The sequence below is a fragment of the Propithecus coquereli genome, unplaced genomic scaffold, assembly GCF_000956105.1.
Source record: "Propithecus coquereli isolate 6110/MARCELLA unplaced genomic scaffold, Pcoq_1.0 Scaffold1, whole genome shotgun sequence".
Classification (NCBI taxonomy): domain Eukaryota; kingdom Metazoa; phylum Chordata; class Mammalia; order Primates; family Indriidae; genus Propithecus; species Propithecus coquereli.
Window position 1 is genome coordinate 1,932,997 of NW_012133857.1, and position 16,349 is coordinate 1,949,345.

Genomic DNA, 16,349 nt, shown 5'->3' on the forward strand with positions numbered 1-16,349 from the left:
CAGTGTCTCTGAGACTTGAACAAACATCGTATTTACTTGAAGAGAAATGTGCTGTCAGCAAGGGAAAAGTTAGATTTTTTCCTTCCCCTGGATAAATTACTTGAGTGTGGCATAAAAATTAAAACACCCAGAGTAACAATGAAACGGTTTAGCCAATCATTTATATTTAGTACAAGTTTATTGCAATGCTTTTCTTTTCTCCCCAGTTGGCATGCTCCCTCCTTCTTAAGCTGACCCAAATTGTTTCAAGATTGTCTTCAGCATGGCACATGGGGAAATCACACACTTTGGAAGCAGGCCCACTTGGGTTTGAGTCCTGGCACAAGCAATTACTGGTTTTATTTTCTCAGCAGTAAGATGGGAGCAATAACAACTCTCTCCTTGGGTAGCCGTGAGGATTATGTGAGATGAGGTTTGTGAAATGTCGGAACCTAGAGGGTTGGCCCTTAGAAAAGAGTGGTCATTATGTCTTCCCACCACTGCTGCTCAGAAGACCCCCATGCCTGGTAGTCCCCATGGCTGGCCTGGCCTGCCTTTGGGACCTGAATGAGATGACTGGTGCTCTGTGACGTGCATCCGAGGATTCATGGGGAAGATAAAACCAGCCAGCGTTCCCAGGGACTTAGGTTCTAAAGCTCATCTTTAATGAGTAGGGATCTTAAATTCGTACTTACTGGGCCATTTGCCCAAACCTAGGCTAGAAACCATCCATATCTGTGGAATTGCTGAAAAAGCTTTCTTTCTTTCTTTCTTTTTTTTTTTTTTTTTTTTGAGACAGGGTCTTGCTCTACTTACTGGGCTAGAGTGCAGTGGTGTCATCATAGCACACTGCAACCTCAAACTCCTGAGCATGAGCGATCCTGCAGCCTCAGCCTCCCAAGTAGCTGGTAGCTGGGACTGTAGGCATGCACCGCTACCCCCGGCTAATTGTTCTATTAAAAACAGCATTTCAATCCTTTTTCAGAATTTCCATCTGAAAACATTTGGTTTTGCTGCTGGCAGAAGAGAACCCCAAAACTTTTAGCAAAGGTTTTGTGATCTCTTGGGAGGAAAGGTACTATACAAATCACTTATAAGTACACAAAAAGAGGAATTGTGCCAGAATTGCTTTTTGAGAGAGATAAACTTGAATAGTTATCATGCGAACTTAAATCATTTCCTGCATTGGCAACTTTCCCATTAACCCTAAACATGGTGCCTTGCCTGTGGCCCCTCCTCAGAGCACTGCTGACCCACCCAGACGTGGTATGTGGTGGGACAGCCCTGGCTGCATTCCCAGGCAAAGCTCCTACCCCTCTAAGTTGTCAGTCCTTCCCTGAGGGGTGTTTTTCATCTATACCAATTTTTGCCTTTTATTTCTGACTTGTGGCAGCTTGTCTTGAGCCCTGAATAAACAGAAAGGATCCGTCACTCCCTCCAGTGCCTTCGTTTGTGCCCCGGATTCATGAAGACGGGCTGTGCCCTGGCTAGCCCTGCTGGGGCGGAAGCACATGCTCTCCATCCCACATATCCTGCTGTTGTGTTTTAAATGTAATGGAAGCCTTCATCCCCGAGCTCTGTGGGTCCAGTCCCCCATCAACTTCTTGACAAATGGTGAAGTTTAAGAAGGGGCTTCCTTTGTGCCCTTGCATATTTTACTTCTTAACCCATGAAGTTAGACATTTCTGTAGTGAGCAGGAAGTGTCCGAAAACCTACATTCAAAGCAACTCTTTCTTAGTACTCGTGATGGAGAGATGCTTCCTAGGGAGTGTCGAGTCTGATTTGTGCCTGAGAAGATGTTTATTTTGCAGCAGTGTGCATTGTGGGGTGGGAATACCATCTGCTGGGTCCAGGAATGCAGATGGTGACTGACCCTGAGGAAGGGTCAGTTAATGAGCGAGCAGCCCCTGCTGGGCTGAGGTCAGAAGGGTTCAGTCCAGCCAGTGGGATTAGACTCCATGGACCAGCTGGCCCCTTGGATTTGCATGGGATTAACATTCCTTCAGAGTAACTTCCAGAGGGCCCCTCATCTCCTCCTGAGCAGGCGCCCTGGAATCAGAGGTCTGGGAGGCAACCACACACTCGAATTTTGCATTATGTTACAACTACCAGTACATGCTGCAGTTGGCCACGGTGTGCTCTGTTTCTCTTTCCAGCCTCGCAGTGCAATGTCAGCTTAAAGAAGCAGAGGAGCCGCAGCATCCTCAGCTCCTTCTTCTGCTGCTTCCGTGATTACAATGTGGAGGCCCCTCCGCCCAGCAGCCCCAGTGTGCTTCCGCCGCTGGTGGAGGAGAATGGTGGGCTCCAGAAGGTCAGTGCTGATGGGGAACTATGCGCTCACTGAGACCACAGCAACAGCGTGTCTGTCCCATCCTTGACGAACCTCCCTAATAAGAGTATGTGTGCAGCCATTTACTTAAAGATTTGAAATTACAAAAAATGTAATCTTTTTGGATAAAGGCTCTCCCGGTCATTCCCACTTAGCAATGAAAGAACATGTTCGATGGGAATTACAAGAGTCACTTCACTTTTTCGTAACATTCTCTCGAGAAGTTGAAAGTATGAAATAGTTGAAGAACCAGGAGCAGATACAGAAATGGAAAGACAAAAAGAGAAACAGAGGAACATGGAGAAGAACTGACAGTAAATATAACTGAGTGTAACTACCTTGTTTAATAACAAACACGTGTTGTATATTCTTTTGTATGTATCAAATTTTAAAAAGTCACAAAAAATTTTTGTCACAAGAGAGCAAAAACCAAAATCCACCCACATGCTGTCTAACAAACACATCTGAAACAGAGTGACTCAGAACAGTTAAAAGTATAAATAAGGATGAACAAACAGGCATCATACAAACATAAGCAGAAAGAAAATAGAGGTTATAATTACAATTTCAGTTAAAAATCACTGAAAAAGAGGATTATTCATCATGAAGATAGTTGAGATTGAAGACAAAAAAGTCATAAAACTTTATGTCCCAAATAATATGAGCAAAAGACATGAACAGGTAATTCACAAAATAAGAAATACAGTTGATCAAACATATGAAACACATGAAAAATATTACACATGTCAACATATGAAAAAATGTTCAACATGACTAGTAATCAAAGCAATGTGAACTAAATAATGAGATACCCTTTTCCATCTGTCGAATTATCAAAGATATTTTTAAAGGTAATATTTGGGTTTGGCGTATGGTAGTGGGAGAGAAGATAGAGGACATAAATAGGTTATTGGCAAGAATGTTAATTGATTACATCTTTCTGGAGGAAAATTTGGCAATATGATCTTAAAACCTTAAAAATAGCCCCATTTGTTAATGCATACAATTCTACTTTATGAACATAATTATGAATGTGCAAAGATTTAACCATGATGCCGTCCAGCATAGACTATAATGTTGCCAGATTATAAGTAGCGTGATGTTCAGCAATAGGCAATTGGTTAAAAACCTGTAGCATAACCATATAGTCAAGTAGCATATAGCCCTTCAAAATGACTTGTCATAAATAGTACTGATATAAAGAAATGTTCACAATATATCATGTAATAAAAAGCTGGCTAAAATACCACAGATTGAATATATTCACAAGTATGTATAGTCTTTCTCTTTGACTCACACACACACACACACACAAACACATAAGCATTAATAAGACTAGAAGGACACATGCCAAAATATGAAGACATTATCTCATACTAGTAGGATTATATATATGATTTTCTCCTTTCCTGTGTACTTTGTTCTTTCCTAATTTTCATAAAATCAATTTAAATTACTTTTATGATTAAAAAATAAAGTTATTTTAAAAGTACATGTGAATGTAAAGAAAGGATTTCTGGAAAGATGACAGCCTAAGCACGTGGCTCTGACCCTTAAAATTCTCTCTCTGGATAAACCCATGTGGCCTGCTGGTGGAGCTGGGAAAGTGCATCAAGGCCCCCTGTTTTCCTGACACCTCCAGGGAAGACAGCAAGCATAGGATTCACTCCTTCTGGAACTCAGTGAGAAGCAGGGAACCACCAGCAGAAGAGAATGCTTGTCTCTCTAGAGTCTTCAGACTAAAACTTGAAATTTATAGTCACATGAGGTCAACTAGCCAGCAGGAGCCTATGGACTCCCTTGGAAAGGGTCTGTACTGCCCACTTGATGTGTGTGGTCCTTGCAGCGGCTGCCCTGGGGAGCGGGATTGCTTTTAGTTCTTGTGCCCTAGAGGAGCCAGTAGTTTAGAGGCTTTCTTCATCTCTTTGTGATTTGTCAACTTCTCGCCCAAGTTGACAACTGCTGGGCCTTTCCGTATGCTCTCACTTGCCACTTCCAGAGAGCCTGATGGACTGAACTGCATAGACCTCAGGGAGCACACAACCTGTGTGAGCAAAGAAAAATGCAGCCTCAGCCAAGGAAGTCCAAGTTAAAAAACTGGAACGAGACCCCTACTGAGGTAAAACTAATGGACGAGATTGAAGAGAACTTTAACAGACAATGCAGCAAATGAATTATGAGTACAAAAGTAACGTTTGGAACTCTAAAAAACCTCACGATTTCTAAATATAAAAATTTAGTAAACAAACAGAAAAAGGAGAACAAGAATGGTCACTACTGAGAACTGAATTAATGTTCTGGAAAAGCAAGTGGAAGAAATATCTTACAATTCACAAAGACGGTAATTGTGAGAGGAGGAAAAGGGATCTAGGAGACCCATTGTGCAAATAAAAAGAGAAAAAGTAGTAGAAGACGTTTTTCTTGGGCTGAAAACAAAGCTTAAATCTGCAGATTGACAGTACTCGCCAGTCTGCAGCAGGATTAGTGGGGCAGGTGGGGGCACACGCCTCAATATTTGCTACTGAGATTCTGAAATCAAGTCTTATAAGCTACCAAAATAAGTTATTTTCAAAGAAAACAATTATATTAGTATCAGACTTCTCATCAGGAGTATTAAAACCAAAAGACTGTGAGAAAATGTTTACAGCTACTGTGAGAAAAAAATTAGAAACCAAAAATTCTACATGTGACCAAGATACCATTTATCTGTTGAGGAAAAAGTAGTACATTTTCAGATATGTGATGATTCAGAGAGGGGGCAAAAAATAAAAAACTGGGTGAGATTGATACTCAGTTGTTAATATAATTATTAAAATGCAGAAATATGACTGTTAGGAATAGAACTGTAACAGTTGGCACAATTGGAAAATAGATCCTCAAAATTCACAGAGGGGAAAAAGGAAAATAAACAGAAATGGGAACAGGCCATCAAAATTAAGGAAAGGGAAAAAGAACAAATAACAGATAACAAACAGTAAACATAACAAAGAGTAGGCATAAGACCAAGTTTAAATGAACCAGATTCTCCTAACAAAAGACCAAGACTGTATCAGATTGGCTTGACAAATTCAGCTGTATGCTGTTTCCAAGAATATACCTGTCATCAGATAGGAATGATTTTGGCCACAAGTAAAAGAAAACTGACAAACAATGGCTTAAACAAACAGGGGATTATTTTTCTCTGTAAAAAGCCTGCACCAGACAGTTGCTGGGATTGGTTTAGATGCATGATGCTGCCATCAGGAACCCAGCCTCCTTCTGTTCTTGTTCCATGTCTCCACTCCACCACACTTGGCGTATTTGCCTTCATCCTCACGCTTATTTGTGATCTCAAAGTCTCAAGTTTCAAACATCTTATCTACATTTAAGGGGAAAAGACCAGGAGGGGTGGCACTAGCCATGGGTGTCCCTCTTATGGGAAATAAATGCTTTCACAGAAAACCCCAAGAGATTTCTGCTTACATTTTATTGGCCAGAACTTTGTCACAGACTACCCGACAGCAACAAGGGAGGCATGAAAGGGAAGAATTTAGCCCAGTGTATTCCTGCTCTCAACAAAATCAGAGCTCTTTCACAAAGGAGGAGAGAGAAATGACTAATAAGGAGACGTGCTGGTCAGTATGGGTTTTGTTATGCTTCAGTTACTACCTCAAAACTTCGGAGGCTTAAAACAATAAAAGTTTATTTTTTACTCATGCTACTTGTTTATAATGGATTGGCTGATCCTTCTTTCCATGGCACTATCCAATAAAAATATAATGTGAGTCACATATATAACTTAAATTTTTCTAGTAGCCGCATTTATAAAAATATTTTTTTAAATAAAATAATTTACTCTGAGCCAAATTTGAGGACCATGACCCAGAGTCACACCCAAGAAGCCTTGAGCAAGTGGACTTATATAAAAATATTTTTAAAATATGTGAAATTAATTTGAATAATACATTTTATTTAACCAACTATATGTAACATATAATCAAAAGAAAAAATTTTAATGAGACAATTTACATTCTTTTTATCTAACTAGTTCCTCAAAGTCTGTGTGTATTTTGCATTTATAGCACATCTAATTTGCAGTACCCATATTTCATGTGCTAATAGCCACACATGACTAAGTAGCTACTGTATTGGATGGTATAACTATCTTATCCTTATCTATGGACCTAGACTGAGGAAGGCCCCATCTCTTTGCTTCCAAGATTGTCACAGTGGAGAAAAGGCAATGTGATAAACCACACTGGCTCTTTTTATTATTAAAGACAGGGTCTCACTCTGTCACCCAAGCTGGAGTTCAGTGGTGTGATCATAGTTCACTGCTCCCATCTCAGCTAGCTAATTTTTAAAAAATTCTTTAGAGATGAGGTCTCACTATATTACCCAGGCTGATCTCAAATTCCTGGGCTCAGGCAATCCTCCTGTCTCAGCCTCCAAGACACTAGAATTACAGGTGTGAGCCACTGTGCTCAGCTTACACTGGCTCTTAAAGTTTTCACTCAGAAGTAACATGCCGCATTTTAACTTATATTTTATTGGCCACAGTAAGTCACAATGACCACGCCTAACTTCAAGTGGCATGGAAGTGTAATCCTACCGTGTTTCCAGAAAGAAAACTGCGATTATTTGGTAAACAGTGCTAATGACAATTAGAGTAGGCAAATAATAGTTTCTGACACAACATCTAGCATACAGTGACAACAGAAGGTGGAACATAAAGAGATGGGCAAAACATGCAAGGCAGATCAAACAGAAAGCAAGAGTGGCAATAATAATATCAGGGAAAGCAGAATTCAGGATAGGTCAAAAGCATTAAATGGAATAAAGAGGGACATTTCATAATGACAAAATATATGAAGTATATAATAACCCATAAACCTTTATATATAATCATAATGCAGCCAAACAAGAAGAAAACTGTTTAAACATGATAAAAAGCTATCTTCTAAAAATAAATAGCAAACAACATGGGAAAATCATTGGTAGTTTCTGGCTAATAGAGTAAGACAAGAAAATGAAACAATTGGGATAAATATAGAAAGGACACAAAACTAGTCTTATTTGCAGATGACATGATTATTTACATAGAAAACACAAAAGACCCTACAGAAAATTTATCAGAATCATTAAAAGATTTTGATATGGTGGCTTATGGAGGAATGCGCTGTTTCTGGATAGAAAGACTTAAGTTCGTAAGGAACAAAATGTCAAAGAATAGCTGAGAAATTTTTAGAAAGAAAATAATGAAAGACAACTTGCCTTGCCAGATATTAAATCTTACTCTACATTGGTGTGGACAAATACATCAGTGGAATATGTATGATGAGATTCCGCTGTAATCTATATCCCAGCCCCAGATTCTGACATCTCCTCTCGGTGTGGTAGCCTCATACCCTCCCTCCCCAATTTAAAAATCACTTAGGGAGAAAATTGCTGTTAGTGAAAGGAATATAGTTTGTACCCTAGGCCTGTAGAGGAGGAAAAAGAGAGGAGAATTGCTGCTGTTTAAAAGTTATTTAAAAATAGTATCTATCCAGGTGATATGAGGAAATAGCATTGCACTCCTGGAAGGTTTCCTGGAATACTCAGCTGTATCAGTCAGGGAATAAAGGTCTTTAAAGGCAGTGCCTCTTGGAGTCAGTGTTCATTCCTGGACTTCCTTCTGTCAACATTTGTCAAAATGGCTTTTTAAAGAATTAAGTTAACTTTGAGTTAACTTTGTTAATCTGAAGTGGGGATGATGCATTATTTGCATAACACGGACTGTTCCATCTGTGAGACCAGTTCCCAGTGAAAGAGCCGTGTCAGAGTGGGGCAGCTAATTCCCAGAGGGGGACCCTCTGTCCCTTGCATTCAGCGTGATCAGTACACACACAACACAAAGCCCAGGCCCATCAGATGTAGAAGCAGATTCTAGGCCCAGCTCTACTGCTGAGTCCTTGAGTGTCCCTGCCGCTCCGAACTCAGCATGCTCGAGGAAGAGGGGACACCATGGACTGAATGGGACAGGCGACCTCTAGAGTTCCATCCATGCTGCATATTTACTTTGCCCTGGAGAAATGAGGATTTGTAGCCTTCCAGTTAAAGCTGTTTCTGCAACAGTGGCTTGGGGTAGCAGCCATTGCCACCATTGCAGCTATAGCCTGAACCTATAGGCCAGTAGCCTGCAGAGTGTAGGAAGACTCCAATGATCTAAGGGTGAGGACAGCGTAAAGGGATTGCTGGATGCTCATAAATACATGCATACCCCATATATAAATATATATACACACACATTTGTATGTGTAAGCCTCTAGGGTAATTTTCAAGCCCAAATACCTTTTTAGATTAGCACCTTTGCTTGCTCATAATCATTGTTTTGTCAAGCCCTTCAGATGTTTTGTGGTTTCTTGCACCGCTGATGTGCTCATCTCATCACACGTGTGGCTCTGGAGGTGCACCTGTGTGTAGGGCCTGTCTGCGCTCTCCTACTAGAGCAGTGCTTCTCAACCAGGCATGATTTTGCCCTCCAGGGAGCATTTGGCAATGTCTGAGGACATTTTTGATTGTCACTGCTGGGGGGTGAGGGGTTCTACTGGCATCTGGTGAGTAGAGGCCAGGGATGCTGTTAAACATCCTACAATGAGCCAGGCGCAGTGGTGCACACCTGTAGTCCCAGCTGCTGGGAAGGCTGAGGCTAGAGGATTGCTTGAGCCCAGGAGTTTGAGGCCAGCCTAGGCAACCTAGTGAGACCCTGTCTCTAAAAAATAAAAAATAAATCCTGCAATGTACAGGACAGCCCTCACAACAAAGAGTTTATCTGGCCCAAAATGTCACTAATCCTGAAGTTGAAAAACCTTACTTTTAAGTAACCCAACAGGCTTATGAGCTTCTAGTTAAAATCTCTCTCACCAAGAGCAGCAGCCTGCTCCCAGGTCCAAATGTATTGGGAACGATATTATTTAAGAGCTTCTGAAATGAATTTCTCTGTGCAAGTGCTTGAAAACTGGGATGTGATTTGATGGTACCATCTGTTGGAGAGCAGCCTAGCTGCCTTGAACAATGTCAGAAGGCTGTTTAGAATCTCCTGAAAAAGGAGAGAGCTACTGAGATCGTCTCAAGAGGTAATGGTAGTTGCTGTTGTACTGCAGAGGTGATGACTAGGGGCGGGAGATAATCAAGAAGCCTCTAATGAGTCCTAGTGTCAGAGCAGAGCTCAGAAAGGTGCCAGCCACCTGCCATTGCCAACCATCAGACTTGGCCTCTTCTCGTGAGACCTTATCACTGTGACCCCCTCAGTAACAAAGGACACATCTTTTCACAAATCCTTCAATGTGTAAGGCATGAGGCAGCGCATCTCCTTATCAGGCCATCTGAAAGAGAAGAGGAAGCACAAGCTGGAGATGCTCAATGGAAATAGATTTGTTTTTTATTAGCATTTCTTACCAATGCCAAAATGAAGTGTTTCCATCAGCCAGCTTTGGAATGGCTGACATTTGGGGCTGAGGAATGGTCGAGGCCCTTTCTTGGGGCCTGAATTTTCTTAACGCTGCCCGTGAATACACATTCTGTTCCCCTTAAAGGATAAAGCTACCCCCGTGTCTGTGACCTGAGTGAGAACTCCTTGTACCTTGCCAAGGGTCCTCCCCTAGAGGAGGACCTGGAATGCCCGGGGGGTTTCTTGTGATCTGGTGAGCTTGTCTCTCTGTTCCTACATATTATATTGACTTAGTCTTTTTAGGGAAAAACTTGCTTAAAAGAAGAAACAAACCAGTTATTAGAGAGAATGAAGGATTAAAGTATGAGTTTTCATACTTGTTTTTAAATTAAGGAGTACATTCCTGGGAGTCAGGGAGGCACTATTTAAATAAACAAGATGGTTAGTGAGCCTCAGGAACCCAGCCTGGTGTGTTGGGGGAGGGGTTGTCTAGGAGACAGAGTGGAGCTCGGTGCCCTAACTGTGGAAAGTCTCTGGGTTCCTCCTGTTCGTTAAACACCACCAAGGTACAGAGAACAGGAACTCATACAGCTGCTGTACTCAAGAGTGCTTTGAAGTTTCTTTTGGGAATATGGTCTTCTCTTCAAACCTGACAATGATTTTTTTTGTTTCTTTTTCCTCAGGGTGACCAGAGGCAGGTCATTCCCATACCAAGTGTATGTATATTTATCCAATTTTATTGAAACGTTCATAGAATCTTATGGCTTTGGGCCTACTAAGTATAAAATATTTTTTAAATGTTCTTGCTTATGTTGAATTTTATCATGTGGTATAAACAGCTCTGTTGTATGAAAAAGTAAAATGAAGCTACATTTTAAACTGTGAGCAGGAAGTTCTATACAGAGACAGTTTCCTTTCTCAGGAACAGAAGGACAGCCAGTATCTATTAACCAAATTCTCCTTTTTCCTTTCTCTCTGGGAAGGGCCTCCAAGCTTTCTATGCTGAGGTAGCTTGGAGCCCTGACCCTCACCGCAACACCTTAGCCCCAACTCCACAAACTGGGGAGAACATACTTTTGCCCAGACATGGTTCTTTGCAGCAGGTTCCATCCCAGTGGAACTGGGCCCACAAAGTCCCAGGTGACCAGATCGCTTCTAACTTAACAGCATTGATAGCTTGGCTATAGCTCTGACATCAGAGAAATCACCCTAATTATTAATATATTCCCTGAACTTGCAGGACCCACCCCACAGGCCAGCTGTGTTGCAACTCTGCCCCAGCTGAGCACTCCCTTGGGCCTCTCCACTTCTGTTGTCAGCCCTGGAATTTGGGAGAGAAGCTGCGCCAACATTCCACCCCAGCACGGGCATGCACCGGCCACCCTCAGCCACTCGCTGCCCACTGCCCCTTCTCTTCCTCCTGCTTTGCCAGCAGAGCCACCTAGCCCGAGGCCGGTCAGCAAGAAGCAAACTGATGACTGACTCACAAAAGAAATTTGCAGGCAAGATGTCTATATCAAACAGTCCTGCGTCCTTAGAGAAGGGTTTAGGTTTCAAAACATATCCGTAAATTGATTATTTTAGTCTGTAAAGATCATCTGATTCAGAATACCTGATTCAAATCTGTTCATCTATTTTTCCTTGAATTTTTTCACATATTTTCTGGGAACATCCAAGAGACAGGGCACTCTTACATTAAAAGGAATGGATTTTATAAGTTCATTTCAAAGGCTTTAGTAGTGTGTGTCACTTACAAATTACCCAGAAAGTTTTAGATGATTTCATTTTTCTCAAAGTTCTAACTCTCCCTTGAGTAACAAGTTGCAACAGTTTGTGAAATAGTTCTCACTTTGCCCACATGCTTGGGGTTGGGCTTTGTTGGGAAAACTGGCTTGGATCAAAAAGATTGATCAAGCAACACAATTTTTTAGCCGGTATTTGAGAGAGATACCTGGTGGGGTTAATATCAGGGGACTGACTCTTTTTCAACTTTTATACACAGTAGTTTCATGTATTTTTCCTGCAGAGGTACCTACATTAAACAGATGGCAGGTAGTACCTCTCCCCCTACTACTACTATTTTTTCTCAAAGATGGTTCACAGCCATCTGTAAAGTTGAGTCCCAAATGAAAGCAGTTTTAAGTATAAAAATCCCACTGAGGAAACTGACCCTTTTCCCACAAATCTACCCTCAGCCATCTACAGAATTCCAGAATGAAACAAACAAGGCAAGAAGGTCCCTTGTATAATTTATCCCAGTGTTAGATCAATAAACTGCTGACTGTATCCTTCATGTTAGATGCTGGGTCAGGCCGCATGAACCTTTGAACTATCTTGCCAAAACCCAGAGCTTAGCTAAAGTCACCTGCACTTTTGAATGATGACCTCCAGGAAAGCAGTTCCACTGAGATGCTCATTAACCCCACCGCCCTTTTAGCATGCAGTCCTGAACCCGAGTCCACCCTGGGGCCTGCTCAGCCCTGGGATTCAAGTCTTGGGATCCCCTGCAATATTTGCACCTGCCTGAAAAGGCCCCAGGTCACATAAGCAGTGGTCTTGGACGTTCTGGACCACAGGGGGGCCCAGTCCATGCTGGGAGCCCTGAGAGCCCCGGGTGCTGCAGCACAGGGCCAGAAATCCAGGTTCATGCTGAGCCTCCAAACCAGGTTCCACGACCCCCTGAGAGCTTTCTTCAGGCCCTGAAGGTCAAGAGTGAGCCTGTTGAGTGCCCAGAGTAGCTCCAGCTGGGGTCCCCATCTCTACTTGTCACCTCACACCTCTTTTTTTCATTTGCATGCTGCTCTGTTCATATGTGCAAGTTTGATCTTTTAATTTTTTTTTTGTGGTCTTGTAATTTTTTATTGAATTCAAGCTGATGGTTAATTAAAAAATACTGAAAGATTAAAGTAGAAAGAAAAAATCCCCCAACTTAATCCCACTACCTACAATAACCACTTTAATATATATTGTATATCCTTCCAGAAACTTTTCAAACACAAGCATATTTACACAAATGAAGTTGTATTGTACCCACTATTCTGCAAATTGCTTGTTGCTTTTAACAAGACATCTTGAACATCTTTCCCAATATTAATATGTATATATCTGCCTCATAGGTCCTCGAGGGCATTTACTTTGTTTCCACTTCTGTGCTATTATAAATATTTTTCTTGAGAATATCCATGTTCCTGTGTGTTTATAGACTTGTATGATAGTTCTGTGTGATCACTTTTATATTATGGAAGTGCTAGGTCGAAGGATATATTTTACATAGTTGGCACATTAAAGCCAAATTGTCTTCCAAAAGCCTATGCTAATTTACATTCCCACAAAGAGTCTATGAGATTGCCCCATACCCTTAAAATGGTTACCAAATGTCTTAACCTTTGCTAATCTGAAAGTAAAGAATGATATCAGCTTATTGCTTTGATTTGCATTTCTTTATGAATCAATTTGAACAGATTTTCACAAATTCATTGGCCATATGTCTTTCTTTTCTATTCATTTCTTCTAGTTTTTTTACTGCGTTGTTCATTTTTTTTAATTTTAAGAAAATTAGTACTTTCCCCCAAATTTATGATATACCTATGGCCTTGTTTATAATCACTCTGGCCACAAAGAAATTTTAATTTTATATAGGTAAATGTTAATCTCACCCATCATGGCTCCTGGATTTTATATTTTCTTCTAGTATTTTAATGGTGCCATCATTACATCTAAATCTTTGAACTATTTGGAATTTACATTGATGTAAGGCATGAAGTAGCAATCTATCTTTTTTTCCCAAGTGTCTACTCAGTTGTCCCCGTACCATTTATTGAGTAATCATCTTTTTCATACCTATTAGAAATGACATCTTTACCCGCACTGTTAAATCCCACTTAGTAACATGTCTCTCAGGTATGGGCTGGGATTTAAGGGCCTTCCTTACTGGGAAGCTTCATGGGATGTTTGGTGAAAGTCAGGTATTAAAGTGTGAGGAAAAGATGCAGAGGGCCAGAAAGCTTAGAAACCACTGAAGTTTGAGTGGCCATGGCTTAAGGGGAGCACCTGAATGGTTTGGCCCCAGAAAGAAATGCCACTGGCTCTGTGACCCAAGTCCTGCTGTTCCCACACTCTTGCTTAGATCACACGCCACACTGATGCTCGCAAACACAAGGCTGGCAGTGTAGTGAACCACAAAAATGCCGAAAGGGGAGAGAAGAATTTGTTTCTAACAGTTATGTTGCTATGCTATTTGCCTAAGGCTTTTAATAAAGTAGTAGTATACTTTTTTTCACTAAAACGTTATGAAGAACATATAAGCAAAACAACTATTCCGGTTAAAACCAGTGTGAAGTTTCCCTTGCTTCCCTCCTTAGGCCCTGAGCTCTCCGCCCTGAACTCTGAGGCTTGGGGAGCACAGTGTGCAACCCAGAGCCTGAGAAATCTTAAGAAAACAATAATCTAATGTACCAAGAAGAGGTACTACATCTATGAGATTTATGAAGGTTTGTGGGGTGGGTACTCCAGAGGAAATAACCTTGGTGTCAGCTATTCATGGCTGCCATTTCACTGCCAGGGACAGGAAATTTCAGATTTACTCCCAGGAAGAGAACTGAAGAGAACACTGTTCCCAGACCTTAGATGGCAAAGCCATGGTCCCCTCCCCACACCCGGCAATGCTCTCTGTGTGCATTTGAGCAAGTGATTTTGTATAGAAAAGGTCTTTCTTTATATAACTGGTATTTCTCTTGTTCTTCAGCTTATGATGGCCTCAGAGAAAATTTGGTTCAGGACATTTTTTAGTTAACGAGTCGAGCGTCACCTGAACAGATCAGTTGAAGTAACAACACACTGTGAATTGCCACTGTAGAGCATCTTTGCATTTCCAAGGGCACAGCTGTCCAGAAGATTTCCTACCAGTGAGCTGAAGAATTTGCATTAATCTAAAGCCAAACTCTCAGGGAAGCTGTGTGCATTTAGGAAACGGTGGAGGATTAAGGGGACCCTAGCCCATTGCTCCCCAGCTTGGCCTTGTTCCCTGCAGCACAAATGCAAAATCAATAGCTTGCTTAATATGAGTCTCACCTTTCTTGATCTTTTCTCTCTTAGATAGTACAGTAAGAGGTTTTACTTACTGTTAACTCAGAGAATGCTTGTAAAGTGTGGGTTAAATATGCTAAGAAAGTAATTTTTATCCTTGGGTTTGGAAAATAACTAAGCCAGTTTTGGCAGATCTTTGGTGTTTTCAGATACACTAAGGATAGGATTTCTAATCCTTATTTTCCAGGCTGGCAAGTAAATAAATAAGTTAAAATGTTGTTTTAGTAGTATGTAAGTGCACAGGGGAAGGACTGGATAGAAAACACACTCAAGGAAAAAGAGGGACATTAAAAAGGAATACTTGGGCCGGGCGCGGTGGCTCACGCCTGTAATCCTAGCACTCTGGGAGGCCGAGGCGGGCGGATTGTTTGAGCTCAGGAGTTCGAAACCAGCCTGAGCAAGAGCGAGACCCCATCTCTACTAAAAAATAGAAAGAAATTAATTGGACAACTAAAAATATATAGAAAAAATTAGCCGGGCATGGTGGCGCATGCCTGTAGTCCCAGCTACTCGGGAGGCTGAGACAGGAGGATCTCTTGAGCCCAGGAGTTTGAGGTTGCTGTGAGCTAGGCTGACACCACGGCACTCACTCTAGCCTGGGGAAAAGAGTGAGACTCTGTCTCAAAAAAAAAAAAAAAAAAAAAAAAAAAAAAGGAATACTTGTGTTTTTCTCTCTCATGTCTATGTTCTTTACAATGACAATGTGGTTTTATTACATAATTGCGTAATAAAAATTAAATTAAAACAAATTTTATTCTGGCCACAAGCATGCTTTCTGCTCTGTTGCAAGCTAACAGCAGAAATAACCCAAATCCGCTCCATTATGTTTACTTAAAGAGCTCATCATACCCTCCCTTTTTAAAACACTTTTAGATATAAAACTTCTTGCAAGTTTAATTTTTAAAAAATAACCTGCTGACTCACTGGCTTATAATGAAGGATAGAGTCCTTCTGAGGTCCCCAAATTCCATGCCCATCTCCAAGGCACACCCCACATCCCCCCCAGTGCCACGGGATTAGAGAGGACTGCTTGGCCAGCTTTAGTTAGAGCTAAGAGAGTTGGGAGGCCTTAAAGGCTTTTTCTTTTGGATGATGTTAGAAAAGGATGAAATACCTGTGCTCACTAGAGAGAGCCCCTCTGTAGCGGCTTGTGTCCCTACATGTAGCTGCTTCCTGGGCAGCCCTGGACAGTCCCTTTTTGCCAGGGTGATCATTGTTCTTGTAAATTTACCTAATTTGTTGACTGCTTGTGTTACATTCACCATTGAACCAGCTAAAGTCCAAAATTAACTTTTGATCATTGATTAACTTTCAGTTTAAACAGGAAAAAAAGAAAAAAAGAAATGGCCACTTAAAAGGGAATACCACTTGGTTTCATTTTTTTCTTTTTTTAATTTGATAAACTAAATTGTCTATTTTCAGTGGCTAGGGACAGATAGTGTGTTTTGTTTTGCATCAAATATTAAGCAGAGTTTGACCTTCTTGCAGGACAGAAAATTAACTAGTTAACATTGGACATTGAATATGTCACAGAGTAAACTAAA

At 41.2% G+C, this 16,349-nt stretch overlaps 1 protein-coding gene across 2 annotated transcripts in view; it reads left to right on the forward strand.

Annotated features, from left to right (window-relative positions):
- The window catches only part of CTDSPL (CTD (carboxy-terminal domain, RNA polymerase II, polypeptide A) small phosphatase-like), a 114,766-nt gene that overhangs the window by 79,601 nt on the left and 18,816 nt on the right, over window positions 1-16,349 (forward strand). Inside the window, exons 2-3 of one of the 2 annotated variants that reach the window (XM_012638406.1) lie at window positions 2,137-2,291; window positions 10,404-10,436. In XM_012638406.1, the coding sequence (XP_012493860.1) occupies window positions 2,137-2,291; window positions 10,404-10,436 (188 nt within the window). The remainder of the gene's footprint in view (window positions 1-2,136; window positions 2,292-10,403; window positions 10,437-16,349) is intronic. The other variant, XM_012638415.1, reaches the window with a different exon arrangement.